Raw genomic sequence first — 21,786 nt, forward strand, 5'->3', positions numbered from 1 at the left:
TGCTTCACAGATACATTTTTTGGATATTGACGTTGAGTTCAAAGAAGGGCACTTGGCCACTAAGGTATACGTAAAACCGACGCATAGCCCTCTGTACATTCCGTCCCACTCTAATGATCCTTACCAATAGAAAATGTCTGCCTTCCGTGCCCTTATCCAAAGGGCCTTTCTCTATTGCAGTAGTGTGTTAGATAGGCAAAAAGAAATTAATAGAATATTACATATTGCCAGATCTCTAGGGTACAGAGAAGATATGATAACAACATTGATCAGAAAATACAAAATAAACAAAACTAAAGCTCAAAACTGCGATTTCAGCAAAATCACAAAGTTCACTTATGATAGAAAGAGAAAAGCCATCATGAAGGAAATCTCAGCCCGCAAAAAGTCCAAGTTAATTTTCAAGAGAGCTCCTAGCCTGTACAAATTATTAAGGAACAACAAAGATAGCATAGATAAAGAAAAAAGAGCAGGAGTATACACTCCTGCTCTTTTTGTGCATTCCTGCTTATATGTGCACTTTTGTGCACTCCTGCTTATATGGAATCCTATATGGATTCCATATAAAAATTGTGAACTAGACATTAATAAAAATTATATTGGTGTCACTAATAAAAGTTTAGGAGTCAGATTAAAAGAACACAAATACAATATCAGCAAGGGATCTAATGCCACAATACTATCACAGTTGGCGCAAGTTGAGGGCTCAATCGTCAAATGGGACAAAGCAAGTATTATTAAACCAGTACATTCACCAACATTGGCAATTTGCACTGAAAAAATTGAAATATATAAGAGCAGATTGCATGATGCATGCATTAATTCTAGAGATTCTGAAGGGTTGCCTTCGGCCTGGAAATACTTAATCAAACAATTACACAGCTCTTAATTTAATGCCTTGATTTTAGTATTTTTTTGCATATCTTGCATTTCATTGAATTTCATATAATGTATTATTATATAACATTTTAATATTTAATTAACCTATGCTTATTTTTTTCATATACATATTTTGTTATTTATAATAATAATTTTAATTTTACTTTATTTTTCTTTATACATTTATATATATATTTCATTCATTATTTTATTTTATTTGTATTCAAATTTTTGTTCTATTTTGTTTATATTTGAATATCTTACCCTGATGATGGCCAACAGATTTACCTGAAAACGTTTGCTTTTCATTAAATTTTTCTCAGCAAATTAAGGTGTTGTGTTTTTGATTTGTAATATATAAAGTACATCAATTTTGTACAGTTAAAACAAAACAATTCTCTATTGATATTTTACCTGTCCTAGCAGTTAAAGAACTTAGATAATTTAATTTATCAAACACAGATTTCTATGTTTAAGCATTTCAGAACTAAGTAGTAAACATGCAAAAAAAATATTGGTGAAAATACCACTGTAACATAGCATTGAAGTAATCTAACAAGAAAGGTTAAATGCTTTGAACATTACAAGATATTACTAATAGTTTTTTACTAATTACATCATTAATAAAATACTTGGCTTGAGTTTAATGAAAATTCAAAAATAAAATATTAGATTATGTATTTATTGACTAATAAATTAACAAACAGTAAAAAATTATGTTGTTAAACTCACTTATCAATATTGATATTGCCACATTCTATAAAATTTTCAATAAGCCAATAATCATGCACCATTGTTGCTAAACTGATATATTACTGAAAAATTATAACATACACTAAAATACCTGTACAATCTGTAGTGTCAAGCAACAACCAACATGTACAATCCATAAAACAACAGTAATGAGGAGAGTTTTTATAACATAGAATTATGAATAATAACTACCATAATACAAGATGTGTTCCATAAGTAATGCGACTAATTTTTTTCATGACACAACGATATGCTGTAGCTAGTTCTAACCTGCTGTGCTAGGTGGTGTGAGGTGTTAGCTTCAAAACTCACCTGCTCTCGTTTGCCTCCAAGCTGCCAGCATGTAAGGACGTTCATTCCTGTGAATCCCGTTTTAAGTTAATGTAACACGGAGCAATGGATCATTTTGTAGAGCAATGTTATGCTATCAAATTTTGCGTTAAACTTGGGAAGTCCACCACCAAAACTTTTACATTAATTCAGCAGGCCTTTGGGAGTGATTGCTTCTCCAAATCACAAGTCTTTCTATGGCACAAGTCGTTCAAGGATGGCCGAGAGGAGGTCACCAACAAACTTTGCAGTGGACATCCATCAACCTCCTGAATTGTCTTCTTTGATGTCAGAGGCATTAACCACCATGAATTTGTACCTGTCAGGACCACTGTAAATGCAGCTTTCTACTTGGAAGTGTTCAAAAGACTGAAATCCTAGTCACATGCTGCCGAAGTGACATCAAGGACATGCAGAAACTTCATCACGACAACGTGCCAAGCCACAGCTCCTTCACTGTCAACGATTTCCTGGCCAGGACCCACACCTCATTGGTTCCACAGCCACCTTACAGTCCTGACCTGGCTCCAGCCAACTTTTTTTTTGTTTCCCCGCATGAAAGGAAAACATTGGAACACGATTGAAAACATCAAGGCTTATGTTACATCAGCTCTAAAGGACATTCTGGAGAAGGCCTTCCAGAATGCCTTTCAGGCCCGGAAATACCGCCCTCACAAGTGTATCGATGCAGGAGGGTGCTATTTCAAAGATTTTTGACTAATTGTAAAAATATGATCAATAAATGATTTTTTATGAATTTGGTCGCATTACTTATGGAACGCACCTTGTATAACATATTACACAGTGTCTACATTTCAATATTTAGTCTAACTTAAATATCTAATTTAGGTTTTCCACATTTTTTGCATTTTCACACTTTGTTTTGGTATTTTGCTAGTAGTTATTAGTAGTAATTCAAACACAAATTATTATTGCATTTACTTTCAGGGACTTGGCAATTTTTATCATGAAATTTTATTTAGTTGATACGTGTTGATATTATTTACACACGTTTCGGGCATTTATTGCCCCTCCTCAGCCAACTTTTTAATTTACAGGTTATTAAGATATTAAAGCCACAAATTTCCAATTGCCTATGTTTACTTGTTATTATGGAATTACAAAACCATTTTGGCCCTTAACACTCGTTTTTCTTGCAGTTTTCCTCTGTAATTGTTGTTGTTTTCCCTTATCCATTTTTTTGATGATTGTTGCCGTATAATGCAATAATAATCTGTGTTTGAATTACTTTTTTTTTTTTTTTATCGTACAGGGGATAAATTAGAACGTGTCACGTGCAACTCGAATGTCCACTTGTCAAAAAAAATTTCGTCACCTTTATCGGGCTTCGTTGAAATTATAGGGCTTCACGAGGTGCAAAACTGTGCTATTACAGTAATAATTCATACAGATAAACTGACACTCTGTAAAGGGGGTGAAAGACTTTATAAACAACAAACCCTCCGTAAAAAAAAGAAGGCATTTTGGACCACGTTATCCTCAAAAATTTAGCCCAATTACTACTAATAACTACTAGCATGGTTTCAAAATACCAGAATAAGAATTCCGAAGCTGAAACGGCAACAATCATCAAAAAATGGATAAGGGTCAACAAAACAACAACAATTACAGAGGAAAACTGCAAGAAAAACGAGTGTTAAGGGCCAAAATGGTTTTGTAATTCCATAATAACAAGTAAACATAGGTGATGGAAATTTGTGGTTTTAATATCTTAATAACCTGTAAATTAAAAAGTTGGCTGAGGAGGGGCAATAAATGCCCGAAACGTGTGTAAATAATATCAACACGTATCAACTAAATAAAATTTGATGATAAAAATTGCCAAGTGCCTGAAAGTAAATGCAATAATAATTTGTGTTTGAATTACTACTATTTTCACACTTGTTAACAATATTGCTTGTTACATATCTAGTTCTTAATTCAATTATATAAAATAATTAATTTATTAAATATTTCTTTTCTCATTTCATAAAAATTTTCTTAATTTTAAATTTATTTTAGTAATAATTTTATTTTATGATCTTACCTTGTATGATAACGATGCTTTTTCTTATAACCTTTTATAATTCCTTCTCCACCCCAAATACCATTATCAGCATCTTTTGGATAAATAACTGGAATTGGTTCATTTTGAACTCTTTTACTATATAATAAACAAGATATTAGAAATACACTAATACTTTAATTTACAAGAAATAAAAACAAAATATTCTTTGAAAACAAAAATAAACTGACTAAAAACTTATTTTTTAATTTTTAGTCAGTTTTCATATTTTGCATAATAATGAATAAATTAATAGTTTATATGATAAAATACAATATTTAATAAAGTTTTATTTTTATTTGATTAAATAATTATATATTTTTTTTGATTCTGATGAAACCATGTTGTTGTTATTAAGCTGTTTCTTTGCAGACACACTAAGGTGACATATATCAACACTTGGCAAATTATTGACTATTTATTCAGTTGGGACGCTTTTTACATTTCGCGTTTCGGGCATTGGTCCCTCTTCAGCCAACATAAAGCACAAACCACTAGTGTACAGATGTCGTACAGGATGGACAGTTTCATATTCCATATACCACTTGGAGAACAAACAACAACTGAATAAATAGTCAATAATTTGCCAAGTGTTGTCACCTTAGTGTGTCTGCAAAGAAACAGATAGATAATTATATGTTAAATTATATAAAAATAAACATAATTTTTCATTTTAAATATATTGGTACAAAAGTATATAATACATAAGAAAAATTACTAACATTTCTCCAGTTTCTGGATCTTTATACCATTTTCTTGGATCATATTTATAATGAACAGGTGTTGATGGCTTCATGAGTTCTTGGAGAAAGCATTTATAATGTTCAGGCCAATTCTTAGCATATTTATATCCTCCATTCCAGGGTTTCACAAAATATTCTAGTGGATATTTATAACCAGCATGCCATGGTCTTAAAAATTTTTCCATTTTAAACCTACATAAGTAAATTTTACATAAATAAATAAAATTTACACAAATGAGTTATACATCTTGTTAGGTGTATTAAGTTCACGGGTTGGATGTCACGCCAACTTATGTCAATCAAAACTTCTTCCAAGAACGTCAGTCTATGAGGTGTTAAATATACTTGAAATTATTTTAATTTACGAGCGCTTTCGACGTAAATAAGCACGTCGTCTTCAGGTAAAATGAAATTCGAATAAAGAATTCGAACCATACATTTAAATTTAAAACATTAACGATACTAGCCGTTTTTGAACATACAAAAAAGATTTTAAATTTAAATTTTTAAATTTTTAGAATTAAACATTTAAAATTGGTGCGCATGCGTTTTAAAACAAATAAACATCGATTGGAGTGGCTATTAATTATTTTGTGAACGCGAAAAATTGGCGCACGTGCACCTTAACATGCATAACATGAGAGCCAATTAGATGTCTATTAAGAACAATTAAATTTTTTAGAATTTAAGTTAAAACACTTTGTAAATACGTATAAAATTTTTGGCACGCATGCGCCTTAACTTAGACAGCATAGAAACCGATCGGAATAGATCCACAAGTGCAAGTTTATATTAAAATTTAAATTTTAAATATTAAAGCGCGGGACATAATTTAAAATACATAACACACGTAAAAAGACGCACATAAAGAGGCCGACACGTATGTGCTTTGAATCATGTAGGAGGTGCGGGAAGAGAATGCAAAATTATTGTTGGTTTTTTAACCGCCTGAATAAATTAATCCAGACGTCCGGTAAATCGAGGGTAGGGGTGTTGCACGGGGAGAGCAGTTTTGTGAGGAGGGCCTCCCAAATGTATATCAAGTTCCCTTCATCACAGCGTTTGAGTATTTCCACTCGATTCCAAAGCGCTACGTGGTGGTGTTGTATCACCAATTTGGAAAGTTCCGTGTCACAATTGCCAAGTGCCACCGAACGTTGGTGTTCAGATATGCGAGCAGCCAGCANGGTACAAAAGTATATAATACATAAGAAAAATTACTAACATTTCTCCAGTTTCTGGATCTTTATACCATTTTCTTGGATCATATTTATAATGAACAGGTGTTGATGGCTTCATGAGTTCTTGGAGAAAGCATTTATAATGTTCAGGCCAATTCTTAGCATATTTATATCCTCCATTCCAGGGTTTCACAAAATATTCTAGTGGATATTTATAACCAGCATGCCATGGTCTTAAAAATTTTTCCATTTTAAACCTACATAAGTAAATTTTACATAAATAAATAAAATTTACACAAATGAGTTATAATTTTTCATTTATAAAATAATTTTAATCAGAAAAATCTGATAATTTAAATGGGTTTAAAACATGTCTTTGATGTAGACAAATGCTTCATGTTATGAAGCATAATGTTGTAAATGCCAAAAAACAAACTTTTCAAGAGAGGTAAAAAACAATTTTTCTAATAAATGATTTTATTTCAATTTTACAATAAAATGGTAAAAAACTCACTAGGTTACAAATTCTCTGGAATATAAAAATCATGTAAATATAAGCTTCACATCAAAAATTTGATTTCATTACAGAAATTTTTCTACTAATTCATTCTTTACAAGTCATTTATCCATGAGGATGACCCTTTCATTCTTTAACAGCTTTTGACCTGGGGTAAAACAGGTGGTCATGTATGTCTATTTACCGTTCTACATACATACACATAAAAAATTGTAAATGCCAATAATGAGTAAAATCTCCATTAAGTCCAACTGCATTTGAGACATGACACAAGCTACCATGCCAAATTTCATTTCTTAATCATTACCCCATCCTAAGATATTAATTTGCTAAGCAATCTGTATATGGTATGTGTCCATACAGGTATGGACACATACCAGTATGTGCTACATGGATTGCTTAGTGATGCTTAGCAATGCAAGGAATGTTGTTCAATTGATCCCAATCTTTTAAGTGTGAAATTTGAAGATGATGCACAGTGATCAATGATTGACTATAATTGCTCCCTCATGATGCTTCACACATTGTGTTGTATTAGTGAAAAATCATATCAAGTCTGCCAATGCTGCAGACTTGATAAAGATAAATCATTATAATGTAAGTAAGAATCTTGACACCCATTACCTGGATGTCAAGATTTGTATGGCAAATAAAAATATAACCATGACTATTTACCACAAACCCACATCCATTCCCCTCTTTATACCTGCTAACTCAGTGAACCCTTGGCCTTTTCAGGTAGCAGCATTAAGAGCCCTAGTCTCAGGGGCTTACTCCCATTGCTTGGAGACTTCTAATATCTACAACAAACCGAAACACATCAAGTATATAGCATCTGCACATGGGTACCACCAGTCCTTAATCAACAAGCTCACTGCCAACCAGCAATCTAAGATAGCCATCACCAACACCAGAGTTAATGATGCAGAAAACAACTGGGTTGTTATATCTTACAAATCATCCCTCTAACAAATTTACAATAGAATCACTAAGGATTTAAACTTGCGCTTAACATATAAGAGAAAGCGAAACATTTTTCGGCTTTTAACTAACACAAAAGATAAGTATGATGACAAGAAGTGCCAGGAGTGTATCGTATTCCATTGCAGGACAAACATTTTAATAGACATATAACATACATCGGATCCACGTACAGATCCTGCGAGGCTAGAATTCGAGACCAAAAATACGATGTGTCAAAGGGGAATTATAATACTACTCTGGCCCAGTATGCTACCAAACTCAGTATGCTACCAAACTTGAAATTTATATAGTGGGCATGAAGGGAGGTTGCATTAACTCTGACTATATTCCAGTTCTACAATCGTGGAAGTATTATTTACAATGCCACAAAGCATAACAATAATTTTTGTGTAATTATTTATTTATCTTTATGCAATGTAAAGGAAACAATTTCCTTATTAAACATCATTTATATGTTAAAACATCAGACTAACTTTTACAACACCATATAATATAATAATAATGAGTTTATTTATAGATTTATTTAAAAAATAATTAATTTACATGTTGTAAGCATAATGATTTTTGTATTGAATATCGTTTAAATGTTTAAAAATTGGAATACAGCAAAGTTCAAAAGATAGAAATTTTCAAAGGATAGAACTGTTTTTTGTATTTCATCCATTCTGTCCTGAAAACGTTTGAACATTAAATTTTATTTGTTCATTATATGCTGAAATTCACATTTAGGTGTCAACTTGTTGGTTTATTATATAGTTCTAGTTTAAGTGTGCCAGTTTTTTTATGTCAGATTAACTTATATCGGGCTCCTGTGTGATTTTGGAATTCAATTCAAAAGCTTTGCTTTTCCTATTGCATCATATTGCCATTCCTATTCATCTTTATACCTGACAATACACAAGAATGATTGAAATGACCAAGATAAAATAATTCTGTTTTTAAACACCAGCGGGTGGGCATCCAATAAAAAATGCAAATACACGGTTTACAAAAATTATTGCAAAAATACAAAAAATTCTTCACTCACGCATATGGGAAGAACTAGGTTTTCGAAGCAGTTAAAAATGAATAAAAACCTCATCTTATATGTGAATAAATACGGTATATCTCATTTCTTTCCTTGAAGTGACATTTACCCTAGTGGACAATTCTGGAACTAAAATTTTTCTTTGCAAAATCCTTTTCTGCATCCTTTAAATAACATGTACACAAGTTTTGGTGCCAATTGGCTTATTGTTTGGAGCTACAGAGTTCTCTGAACAAGACAACTTTAATTATGATCCCCCTGTAGAATTAGTAGATACTTTTGAAAAAAAAAACAAACCTACCTTTCGAATATCTACATATATTATATCTATCATTTCTCAAATACCCAGAGCGGTCACAAAATGCTAGCTTTATTTATGCTAGTTAGATCTTATCTTTCATCTTCAGTCAAATCTTGAGAAATTCAATTAGCAGAAAGTAGAATTTGTTAGTTTATGGAGTTAGTTAATGATGTTATCAGTGGCACCAACTTATTTGAACTTGTGGAACTTAGGCCCATCCCATAATTTGGACTCAAAGAAGAATTTATTTCTTTGTAATTTATACCCATTTGTTTAATAGTATCAACAATATTGTTCTGCCATTTGTTTCATTGAATCATGCGGCTATTTTAAATTGTGAACAAAGCCCATGCTGTAAACTTGGACTTGGAAGAAATCTGTAATGAATTTATATGAAGAAGCATAGCTACACAGAAGCAACACATTTGCAACATGACTTGTTAATGATTTGTAATCATTCAGTAGTAGTAGTAGTAGTAGTAGTAGTAGTGATTGTGATTTTATAATTTTGCTATCCCGGTTTAGTAAAGTATAGTTTTTCCAGGAATTTAAAACCACACTAATTATTATCACTAAAATCCCCTAAAAACACCAAAATGTGTTAGACAATTTATTCCGAAACTTAATCCACATGTTTCTGAGCTAATGCATATTGGTTGGTGTACGAATTATAAACAAATACCTAATATTGACACATCATCAGGTTATATTTACTTTTTTTCAAATTCTTACAGCCAGTTTAGTCACACTTTTAGCCCACCTCATGCATTTATGGTAAAAGTTATTGCCATGGAAATTACCTTTAAGTAATCTGTTGATATACATACAGAACATGGTAAGAGTGGTAAGATTGCAGTTCTGAATGACAAAAATATTATCTGAATGTAACTTCTAAGTTATGTGTATGCTCTCTAGACTCCATTCCCTGTATCATTTTCAATAAGTTTTTGCATGTACAGTATATCTACACTATAACTACTGTGTATATATTAGTAAATATTGTCAGACAGCATATAAATGAAATAATAATAAACATCTATCTGACTAATTTTAAACCCACACAATTCAAATGTTAATATTATAATTTAGTATGAATTCGAATTTAATGCGAAAATATATTTCTGTGATTAACATGCCAAATAATCAAATAGATAATAAGAAACTCACTTGTTTAAAAATCCACTCCTTACAAAATTAAATGTTAATTGGAAAAATGTATGTATAAACACAATTTATATACTGTATTTAACAACACGTTTCAGACATGCTTCTCCCAAACGCTCCCTAGCGGAAAAAGCAAACTACATAGATATTTATTATTATAATTATTTAAAGTATATTAAATGTTGTGCTATTCTAAAATTTCAAAAAAAAGTATTATTTTAATAGAAAATATATATTTAAAAATTATAAAATATTTAGTGGTTACAATTTCCTCGTAACACTAACAAGGAAAGAACACTGTTCGGGGACAAAAAGGACAAATAAAACCTAGTCTTTTTTTTTTACTCTCTCCTCCCTGTGGGTACTAAGAAGGCCTGTTTTAAATTTTAGCAATCCCATTACGAATTCGATTAAGCTCCTCAATATATCCGAATGGACTACCCGAAAAATTCCTGAGTTTTTCGATTCATCCAAATTCGATGCCGGTTGCGCCAGAGCGCCATAATCATTCAGCCATATGACCGTCATTTCAAACCTGGTCTATCCGAAAGACTTAAAAAAAAATATATATATATATATATATATATGTTGAACAAAATTTTAGGTGTGTGACTAACACATTTACTTGGCAAAATTTCTCTTTAATGTCGACAAACATCAAACATTACTTTTTGTGTTTACATTCGTTCGTGTATTTTCAGTTTTTGCCACCCCGATTTAAAAATCTGATACGGTACACATTTTTCAAATATAGATATTCGTCAGGAATGTCTGCATTACTCGAAATACCCTTAGCGTTTTGTTTCAAACGTGGCCGCTCCGAAAAATGCGAAGAAAATGAATGTTCTACTCTTAACTTTATAAAGTGTGCACATCAAGATGTTTCTGCCTTGATCATTGTTTGCTTGTCCAGTTAATTAATTAACAAAACTTTCGTGTTTGAAATATTTGCTATATTATTTGACACTTTAATAACTTTTTCCCATTTAGCGATAGCATCTGAAGTTTTGTCCATCAGCATATCTTTTTACGGTCTTTCGATTATACTGTATTAGGTTTTGTTTCTCACGTTGTGCCTAAATAGTGTCCTTGTGCGTTTATTAATACGAGATATGCACGTAATCATTTGTAATACTAAATACTTTAAATTCAAAAAACGATAGTTTTCACTCTGGGATTGTTAACGACTCCGAAGTTATTACATTACTATGTAACATCTGTTGTTTATACAATTTAGCTATCCTATCAAGTATAGTGAAACCTGAAACCTCCATTAACGGACACTCCAGAATAGCGGACATCTGTATTTAACGGACATTTTTATAATCCCCAGATCCTTCAAATAGGGCATTTATTATATTCACCTCTAAATAGCGGACACTTTAAATAACGCACGCCCTCGTCAATAACCTACTTTACGAAAACACAAAAGTTCCGAGTTCAATATTCTGAAATAATTAATTACGTACGAAATATTTTAACAAATAATCAGTTCAAATACTCTTTCAGAGGAAGAATTTTGACCATAAGCGTCGAATAAAGACTGGCTTAAAATAAGAATAGGGGAGGAAGTCGAGTTGTAAAAGCTGAACAATATTCTTTATCTGTTAGAGAAGACTAATCTGGTTAAATTTCAATCGACATTTATCGTCATACATATCAATGTTATTAAACTTCTGTCTTATTGTTGGAATTAAGCTTACGTTACCAAGAAGAAACTTTCCCGAAGATATTCATTCATTGGACAAGAACCGTAGTACAGTAGTAATGAAAAATGAACAATTTTAAGATTAAGAGAACGTTTATTTAGTGAAAGTTACGTGTTACGAAAGCGATTTGCCGATTTGCGAAAGTGGATGGTCTGTTTTCTCGAATTTATAATGTAATTTATAATCTTAACAGCTTTGTGGTACGGTAGCTAAAGTAATTTTTAATAAATAATTTATCGAAAAAAGTAAAATTAATCGAAAAATTAAATTAAATTTTTGTTACTTCCGCTCAGGTCATTTTTGATGAATTAATAATTAATCAACGTTTACGTTTCGTCGTAATTTTTATGTTCCATTTAATTTAAATATCCTCTACAACCTGTTTGTTATTTAGAATTCAATTAAAACGTGATTTTTACAGCTGAAAAGATAAACAATATACTGTATATATATATTTCAATCATATATTTTACGTATATTGTTTGGTATCTTCACATTCCTAACGCAAATTTTGTATTTTCGTAACCCATCGTATTCTTCTCTTTATGATTAGGTTAAATTATAATATGGCCGCCGGCATATACCTCCGAATAGCGGACACCTGTAAATAACGGTCAAACTTCTCGGTCCCGACGATGTCTGCTATTCGGAAGTTATACTGTATATATTTTCTTCTATAATTTATTTACAATATATAGTAGTTGACCAGAAGAAGCAATAAAGCATTATTCTATTTCCATGAAGATGTTGCTTCGAATCTTATTAAGATTTTTATAAATTTTTATGACATTGTAGATTTGGATGTTGTTACATCATCTCACCGTTCTGAAAGAACTCCATGCATTTCAGACTATCCCATAGTAGGCATAGTTAAACACAATTTACAACACGTATTCTGCTGTTAATCCTCTCAACAAATCCAAATTTAGTTTATAAAATTTTGTTTACTTTCACTATAATTGCAAAATATCATTAAAGTTAATGAATAAAAATATTGGAAACATTTTTTTTGCAATTATAATTTACTTGAATGAACTAGTGTATTGTTGTTCTTAGTTACATTAAATTTTTGTGATAATCAAACCAGTTATTTAAATTTTAGAGTTTATCACATCAATTAATATGATGCTACCAAAATTTTTTTTAGTTTATTTTATATCTAAGTTTACAAAAGAATACAAAAATTTTACAATAATTGAATCTTAAACATATACAATATACCCAAAATGCATTCGAACTCCGAAAGAGTCCAAAATACATTTTGGTTCTTCAGTTAGTGTTTTTATAGAGATAGAAAAGTAAAATATACACAGAATTTACATTAAAAGATTTAAACATTTTAAAGATTTTAACTAATGTTATCTCATATGTGCTGTACAATAAATTCCATCTTTTTTCTATTTTTCTTATAATCAATCCAGCCGTGGACAGCAAATTGAGGCCTCTGAATGATTGACATAACGTTACACTGAAAAAAAAAATTACTATGGTATACAGCTTTACAATCAGTTAAATGTGACTATTTTTCCGGTAACTGATTGTAAAGGCAATAAAAATATTTAAATCTCAAAATTTGACAAAATAATTACACATTGTACCACAGATCTTCAATACAAACTCTTGATACTGTAAAAATAAAAAAATAAATAAATAAATAATTTTAATATACTTACTATTTATTTACTAATTTACTACAATTTAAATATAACTATTTACTAATATATTACTATTTATAAAATTGAAATTCAAACTAAAATAAATTTACCTTTTAAAGAAGAAAAGAGACAGTAATGATTCATTTTTTTATATTTTTTAACTGAATGAAAAACACAGTTATTGAAAGAAACATGCTACAGGCCTATAGAAAATATAATATACAGGATTTTAAAGGAGAATAAATTAAAAAAATATCATCAATTTTTTCAAAGAGAATATAACACAGTAGATACTTCTTATTGTAATCGCAGATGTTATAATTAGAACGAGACATCCCAAAATATGAAATATATTTGCAAAACTTTGCTTATTGTAATTAGATTCCTGTTATAGTGATAACTATAACCGTACGAACTCTCTCCTCCCTATGATAAACAGTTATTTTAAATTTTTTCTGTCTTTTACCCTTAATCTGTGGCTGAAAGTTCTGAAATTTTATCAGTTTATGTTAGTCAATCATTGACTTAAAGACGATATGGCAAGAAACAGCAGTCAAACAATACTGACTGTATCACAATTAATAGCAATTAATAAAATGCTAGATTGTTTTTAATGTCTGTTCGGAGACAAGAAAATAAGAATTTATACTAATTTTATTCTTATTTAATTACCATATTATTATAAGCGAATATAAGTGATTACAATAAAAATATTTTACTGTATTTTGTATAGAAATTTAAAATACTTAAAAGAAATTTTCTCATTTAAAAAAAATAAATAGTTTAAATAAATGTACAAAAATATAAAAACAATTTATAGATATAATAAAAGTATTCTCACTTGGAAAATTATGTATCTGGTTACTAAATACTTATTAAACAAAGTTAAGCCAAACGGGGGAATATATTTTTTTTATCATGAAACACAACTAGAAAAGAAACGAAAATAAATTTTATTAATTAAAGAGAAAGAGAAAGTATGTTTAACTCTTTTACTTGTAATGAATCAAAAATTACGTAGCATTCATTTGCAATTTTTGTCTCTATTCAAAGGCGTGTGCAGGAATGGCACCGTGGCACCATCAATTGTCCAATACTGTACATTTGAACATTTATGCCATTATCATAAACATTTCTAAATTATAAAGATAAAATTTTTTAAAAACTAGAAAATTTTAAATACTTACATAAAAACTATCTTTATAGGTTGATGTAATATTATTAAACAAATTTCTTAAATACTTTTTCCCCTTTTAAATAAAATAGCAAATTTGTAAAAACTCTTTATGCAATTGTTTGTTATAAATAAATACAAAAATTATTTTTTGAAATCGTAATTAAATAATTTTTTCCCTTAATTTATTTAAAATAAACCGATTAAACGAATAATATTAAAATAACAAAAATTTAATTTTAATATTAAACAAACTACTTACTTGCTGATGAACTAAGCTCATTACAAATAATATAGAAAAAATGAAAGTACACAATATAAATATCAGAATGTATGACGTCACAAAAGAAACAGTATATCGCATGCTGAATATTATCTGCTGCAGCAAGAAAACAATTAGAGAAGCAAAAATTGCTACTGAAAAAGATATAGGAATTGTTAAGATTTTGTCTAGTTCTTTTACATGTTCAAATACAAAGGAATATATTTCTATAATATCTGAAATAATTATATTCCCATTCATTACATTCTCCTTCATGTAACAAAATATCGCATCCAATCTAATGATGGTAATTGCAAGAACGAAAATGCTTAGAATTACAACTGAAATCGTAATATTCATTCCATATGTAATTATTAAAGTACAAAAAACAGTTACAAAAATCGAAGTAATAAAACCGAAATCTTCGAACATTACTTTACAATTTATTATAAGATAAATCGTAACAATTGTTATTGTTAAGAAGAAGCTTATCGAAAATGTTATGGGAATCCAAAATTTTGCCATATTTAGCATAAAATGATTCATTTTTTCTTCATATTTAACTGGTATCTTGTACGTCATCAACTTCCTACAAAGAAGTTTACCATGGAAAATAGATTTATAATGAAAAAATATACAAAGCACGATGAAAAGAAAAAGAAACCAACAAAAATAAACGGTGTAAATAATAGTTAAATCTTCCTTCCAAGTTTTTTTGTAATTTTTTGACAATATTATTAGTTCTGGATAGAATGCGATCTGTAACATCCATAATTTAGCTAAACACATGAGAATAATAACAGCCATAGAGTAAGTTTTCCATAGAATTTTCGAAAGACGATCTTCTACTTCAAAATTTACGTATAACCCAGAAACACGAACGCAGTTCGATAAGATTGACAAAATGTTCTCTGGAGTGTAAGCCTCACCACTCATTTTACGATTAGTAATCATACAAAGAGTAAAATTGTATATTAATTTTCGAGGAGTGTTCCGGATTATGATTCTTGATAGCATTTAAAAACTTTTATACAACGTACATGTATAAGAGTCGCATGGCAGAAAGCTAATGCATTACTTTCTTATTATGACGAAACACTTAATGGATATCGATCTTCAAGCTAAGTGTCGTAAATAAGACACAGCCTGTACAATACCATATAGTTATGCAGATATAAATTTAGTAATAAGTAAAATTTAAAAATGTAGACGTGGCCTTATATATATTTATAATTTACCAAGAAGAGCAGAAATTATTCATCTAAAAACTTTTACTCTATCTTTTAAAAACTTACGACGCTTAAATTTATTCAGAGAATGTAACGTCATCTCTTCATATTTCAAAGAATCGATCGCTTTTGTAATTTATGATTTTCATTAATTAGTGTCTGCTCTATTCTCTATTAAAAATAATCGTAAATTTCCCTATGTAATTAGCTTTCATTTTTCTAAGTACAGTAGAGCGTCGTTTATCCGAATCAATTGGGGATTGGGTTGTTCGGATAACTTATTTTTCGGATAACCGATTATATACGAAAAAATATTAACCTATCCCGTGTTGAAATTTTTCTCAGTTGCGTGTCGCTTCGCGTTAATTTTCGTCGATGTTAAACCTAACGTATACTTTTTAAAATAATAATCGTGGCTATTGTATCGTTAAAAATTATTTCTTTATTTCTTACAAACAAAATAAATATATTGAAAAATATAAAAACCAAAAAATATATACTTTAGAAGTTGATCTAGTATCAAAACGTTCGATTCAGCACAACACACAGTCCTCAGAAAAACACCAAACAAAAGTGCTAGTGCTGCCAGCTAAAAAACACATCAACAAAAAAATATTGGAGTAGCTCAAGATATAGCCAAAGATTGCAGCGCCACAGCACTAGAGAAAATTTAAATTTGCCGACTAGAATGCTTCGGATAACAGACTTTCGGATAAACGACGCTCTACTGTATTATTAATAATCATCATCATATAAACTGTTTATTCTGAAAGTGATGTAAGCCCATTTTTTCTTCTTTCGAAATATTTAAAGGTTTGCATTTTAGTCGATTCAAAAATGTAAATAAAGTGTACTAAATTTGGCAATGTTTTTATGATATAAAGGGTACGTTCGTAAAGTCAAACGAGTTAAACGCGTTAGTAACGAATCGTTCGAATAGTATTAGTCTCGCTCAGTGCGCATGCTCTGCGGTGATGACGTTTTGAACGAAACTCTAACGAAGTTCACGAAGGAAAGAGTTAGTTTACTTCGTTAAGAAAATGGCGCCCGACGATATCGATGTTTCTAAATCTACTCGAGTGTTTAAATTGTGAATTAAAAGTTAAAATGATTGGAGTAACTGTCCACCCGAAGCAATCTAAGAAAAATATTTCGGACTAGCAGACCCCGCCACGCGTTGTTGNGAAGATGATCTGCTTTAGTTCATTTTCACAGAAAAGCATAATGCCTCACAGAAAAGCAAACTTAGGGCGTCGTACTCGTAGCGCCATCTGTTGGACATAAAAGCCTTAACCTAGATTATATATTTTAATTTATATGAATGTTTATGTCCACCCTGAGCTATGTCCACCCTGAGGTTTCATTCTAAATATTGGTGAAACCCTCAGGAACATTGCAAGGAACATTTGGGTTAGCTAATCGTCCGTTAGAGGGTGTAAGTGAAAAAGAAAGAAGAAAGATGAAATCATAACAAACACAGTAGATGCTAGCCGGAGGGGATAGAAATAACACTACCATGATTGGGCAGTCGACTTCTGAGCACCAGATACAGAACCAAACCACTCGAGGTGGGCTCAGAATATATAAAATAGTGGTATTAGGAGATGGTGGAGTTGGAAAGAGTGCTCTTACCTTGCAATTTGTTACTCATAGTTTCTTGGAATATCATGATCCAACTATAGAGGATGCCTATCAGCATCAGGCAGTTATTGATGGAGAGGCAGCTCTCTTGGATATATTAGATACGGCTGGTCAGGTTGAATTTACTGCTATGAGAGATCAATATATGCGTGGAGGAGAAGGTTTCATTATCTGCTATTCGATCACTGACCGTAGGAGTTTCGAAGAGGCAGCCGAATATAAAAAGCAGATAGAAAGAGTCAGGCATTCTGACAGTATACCCATTGTTTTAGTTGGAAACAAGTATGATTTGGAACCAATGAGAAAAGTAAACAAAAATAAAATGTCTTAATAGATAATTTAAAAATTTTATGTGGTGGTATTTAAAAATAGTTTAACTGATAAATATTTAGGTTTCAACAGAAGAAGGTCAAGCACTTTCAAGACAGTTGAACTGTCCCTTTTATGAGACATCTGCTGCTCTTCGGCATTTTGTGGATGATGTTTTTCATGCTTTGGTAAGAGAAATTCGGAAGAAGGAAAAAGAACGAGTTTTGGCTGCAGAAAAACTCAAGCGCAGAGGAAGTAGATGGAGATGGCTGCGCTCCATACTTAGATTTATTTTCAGACGTTTGGACAAATAATTGATTTTATTATTTATGTACAGACTTATCATCTCCATCTTCAATTGATGTTTAACATATTAGCATTGATTCAACGTCTCATTTCCTCATTTCGATACTTTAAAAAGTTTGAAATTAAGGGCCACATACTGCTAGGTCACATGGATCAAAGATTATTACAGTGATTAAAGCCTTTGATATCCTAATGCTTGTAGCAAAGCTGTGTTCAAGCATTTTGAAATTTTATCTTGTGAAGAATATTGTACAAATTATGAAATGATGCAAGAATAACAATAGAACTTATTTATCATAAAAAAGCTTCTTGTCTCGAAAAATTGTTCAAAATGGTATCTCAAGTGCAGTAGCGGAGATAGCAGAGACTTGTCCACCTCTACTGGTGACATTGGGGTTGCACTTCTGCCGTCAGAATGCGGCTTTGTTGCTGGTATGCATTTTGGTGCGCAGGGCCCTCATTAGCCATGGGTGGGGGAATGTGTGGGTATCTGCAACGAAGTGTGTTGTGTTTACAATTGAAGTAGTGCAAAAAGTGTAAAGATTTCATTGCAAAATAGATTTCTTGAAACAAATTTGTAGAGAGGCTGATGGCGGTTGCAATCTGCAATTTAAAACATACCTATTAAAGTTACTACCGTGTTAAATTTTTTTTTTTTTTAATTTTTGACCATCGGAACGCAAAGTTAACTTACAAGGGGGCCATTGAGCCCATCCTGACTTACGGGTGAGAGGAGTGGGGCTATGCCATCCTTAAGGTGCATATTCGCCGGAAACTCCTCTCGGCCCAGCGTATGGCAGCTATTGTAGCAACCAAAGCCTATCGAACTGCACCAACAGACGCCCTTCTTGTCATCGCAGGACTCCCACCTATTCAGCACGTCATCCTGAGCAGGTATATCAAAAACCTTCTCATAAAGCTCAACACTCCTAATAACAACAACACTCTGACTAACAGGGCAATCAACGAACTTAAGCTCCCGGAGGCCATACACTCCATTGTCAAAGACGTTAAGGAATATGGGATCGACAAAATGGTCGAAACTGACACCACCCACCCAGCTGCCATTAAGAGCTGCAATATCTACTTCAACCATCTCCCCCCTACTAAAGGAGTCAACTTCTATACTGACGGCTCCAAAACAGAGAACACAGTTGGCGCTGCTGTCTACCTCGACGACCCCAGTAAGAGGCACTACTGGCAATCAGTAGCCTCTCTCAACAATCACTGCACCATCAATCAGGCTGAGTCGTTAGCCATCCTGCACAGTCTGAAATACATCAAAACAAATATTCAGCATTTTAAACGAACCACCATCAACATCTTAAGTGATAGCCGCACAGCCCTTCACCAATTAAACAAGGGCAATCGCCAGCTCCCCATCATCAACAACTGCCTCCAGATCATAGGAGAGATTGGTCAGGTGGTTTCTATCAACCTGTACTGGGTAAGGGGACACACTGGGATTTACGGCAATGAAAAAGCTGATGCCCTTGCCAAGAAAGCCCATACAATCACTAGTAACTGCAGCTATGCCGCCATCTCCCTGTCTGTCATCAAAAACAAGCTTAACGCCGTCATTATGGATAAATGGCAAAAGGAATGGGATGCCAGTACCACCGGGCGTCTAACTCACCAATTCCTGCCCAACATCAGCAAAAGGATGACACTCAACTTCTTCAACATCAATCACGCCATCACCCAGCTCTTGACAGCACACGGTAACTTCAGGGCCTATCTCTATCGTTTTCTTAAAAAAGGAAGCAGCACCTGCAATTGCGGAATTGAAGAAGACGAGGACCCATACCACGTAATCTTTACTTGTGCAAATCACAGGGCCCACAGGCCCCCTCTCAGGGACAGGCTTCAGGCAGAGGGTCACCATTGGCCCTGCACCCTTGAGGCCCTTCTCCACAACAAGAAAATCTTCTCTACCTTTAAAGCCTTTGTCGCAAAGCTTCGACTGGCGGACTATCACAGGAACAACACGCATATGAACTAACGAAGATCCTTCAACAGGACTCTCACCCTTCATCACGTATATGTATGTTTTCTACTTTTAACACATTGTATAATAGCCACTCTACTGTCAACTGTTTTCTATCTATTGTTGTTTTACAATCGCGCCACCACCTTGTACACAGGTATTATATATGCTGTATTCTGTATATCTTGTATTTTGTTTCTCTCTTACTCCCATCAATAAATGTGTTGCTGGCGCCCATGATCCTACCCCTTCACCACCTATCCTATCTCTCTTTCCATTTCACCTTCACCCTTCTCCTAAACCTCTCTTTCCTTCTCATTTCACCCTCGAGCGATACCACTGAGTAGTCTCGAGCTTTCACCACCTTCCCAGTAATAATAATAATAATAATAATAATAATATTGGTGAAAGAATTTTTGAAATCGGATGAGTAGTTTCGGAGATGACCTGCTGCAAACAAACTTACATACATACATACATACTTACAAACATTACCTCTTTATAATATTAGTATAGATAAGGCTGTACTAGCAACATTTGTATCTTCGATTTTAGAAACAGCCATTTAGATCTAAACGAATCGTTCGAAAAGTCTAACGAAATAATAATAACGATGACGCCATTCTCGTTTAACTCGTTCGACTTTACGAACGTGCCCAAAGTCTGTCAATTTTCACTCGCATACGCAATGACTTCACTTTCGTTACCTAAGGGTGCGACTATGAAGATGCGAATTTAGAGCGAGCGAGAGGTTGCGAGCGATTTAGTTTTCGCAAAGGAAAACCATGCACAAACGAGAAGCGAGAAATAACGCTAGAGAGAGCGAATTTCTGGTTCTGGCACATATCTGACAGATTTTGATATTTATCGCGTCTCGTCTCTTCTCGCTACATATTCTCGCTCGCTCGAAAAATTCGCTCGCTTGCGTCTGCATAGTCGCATCCTAAGTGAGTTCCATTCAATCCATTTATTGCTCCATGTCCACTCAACTACTTGATTCCAAAAACTTATAAAATTTATTTTAAACAAAATTAATATTTATTATATATTTGTCAACGTGGAAATTAATCATTAACAGGACAATTATACTGGTGTTAAGCATTTAAACAAGAATGAGGAAATGTTTTTAGAGAAAACCGACTTTCTTTATTAAGCTACCTGCAGATCTTTACTTATCTCTTTTTTCCTATTTGCCTTCATAATTATGATTTGTTTCGTTTTGTCACCTTCGAGTAGTAATAAATCATTTTCTGTTAAAAATTTTTTAGCATTATTTAATTGTTTATTATAATTTTTTGCCTTGTTGATAGTTTCTGATTTTACTATTCGTTTTTTCATAATTGTTTCCGTTTTCTTTAAAAATATTCTGCATACCTTTCCTTGTTATCTCTCTTNGCCTCAACGATTTTTACTTGGATTTGAAACGTGTAACGTGTACTTCTGCTACCCGTACACGTTTAGTGTTTGAACTTGCGCCTCAACCTCTCTTATGTTATGTAAAAACAGCAAAATCTTCCTTTTTCATTATTGTTGGCCCATTGAAATTGACTCCCAGTTCTAAAGTTCTCCT

At 32.2% G+C, this 21,786-nt stretch overlaps 3 protein-coding genes across 4 annotated transcripts in view; 2 read left to right on the top strand and 1 right to left on the bottom strand.

Annotated features, from left to right (window-relative positions):
- LOC111641337 (39S ribosomal protein L28, mitochondrial-like) overlaps nt 1-10,069 on the bottom strand; it is a 35,701-nt gene extending 25,632 nt beyond the window's left edge. Inside the window, exons 1-3 of one of the 2 annotated variants that reach the window (XM_023387472.1) lie at nt 9,948-10,069; nt 5,996-6,208; nt 4,010-4,126 (exon numbers count right to left, since the gene is read on the bottom strand). In XM_023387472.1, coding sequence (XP_023243240.1) covers nt 4,010-4,126; nt 5,996-6,201 — 323 coding nt within the window. In that variant the 5' untranslated portion in view covers nt 6,202-6,208; nt 9,948-10,069. Of the gene's footprint in view, nt 1-4,009; nt 4,127-4,749; nt 4,957-5,995; nt 6,209-9,947 lie in introns of those variants that run through there. The other variant, XM_023387473.1, reaches the window with a different exon arrangement.
- Nucleotides 10,070-17,410: 7,341 nt separating this feature from the next.
- LOC111641341 (GTP-binding protein Rit2-like) lies at nt 17,411-18,687 on the top strand. Its single transcript, XM_023387477.1, has 2 exons — nt 17,411-17,921; nt 18,007-18,687. Exons 1-2 carry the CDS (start codon nt 17,457-17,459, stop codon nt 18,235-18,237), a joined length of 696 nt encoding a protein of 231 aa, XP_023243245.1. The 5' UTR covers nt 17,411-17,456; the 3' UTR covers nt 18,238-18,687.
- A 285-nt stretch (nt 18,688-18,972) lies between these two features.
- Nucleotides 18,973-20,606, top strand: LOC111641340. The gene has a single exon (XM_023387475.1). The coding sequence runs from the start codon at nt 19,023-19,025 to the stop codon at nt 20,229-20,231; it is 1,209 nt and encodes a 402-aa protein (XP_023243243.1). The 5' UTR covers nt 18,973-19,022; the 3' UTR covers nt 20,232-20,606.
- Nucleotides 20,607-21,786: the final 1,180 nt, after the last annotated feature.

The sequence above is a fragment of the Centruroides sculpturatus genome, unplaced genomic scaffold, assembly GCF_000671375.1.
Source record: "Centruroides sculpturatus isolate CEXI.00-Female unplaced genomic scaffold, Cexi_2.0 scaffold1544, whole genome shotgun sequence".
Taxonomy (NCBI): Eukaryota; Metazoa; Arthropoda; class Arachnida; order Scorpiones; family Buthidae; genus Centruroides; species Centruroides sculpturatus.

Coding starts and splice junctions, on each gene's coding strand:
- LOC111641341 (XM_023387477.1), top strand. CDS start 17,457: ATGCTAGCCGGAGGGGATAGAAATAACACTACCATGATTGGGCAGTCG. Junction 17,922..18,006: donor ATTTGGAACCAATGAGAAAA/GTAAACAAAAAT, acceptor ATAAATATTTAG/GTTTCAACAGAAGAAGGTCA.
- LOC111641340 (XM_023387475.1), top strand. CDS start 19,023: ATGGCAGCTATTGTAGCAACCAAAGCCTATCGAACTGCACCAACAGAC.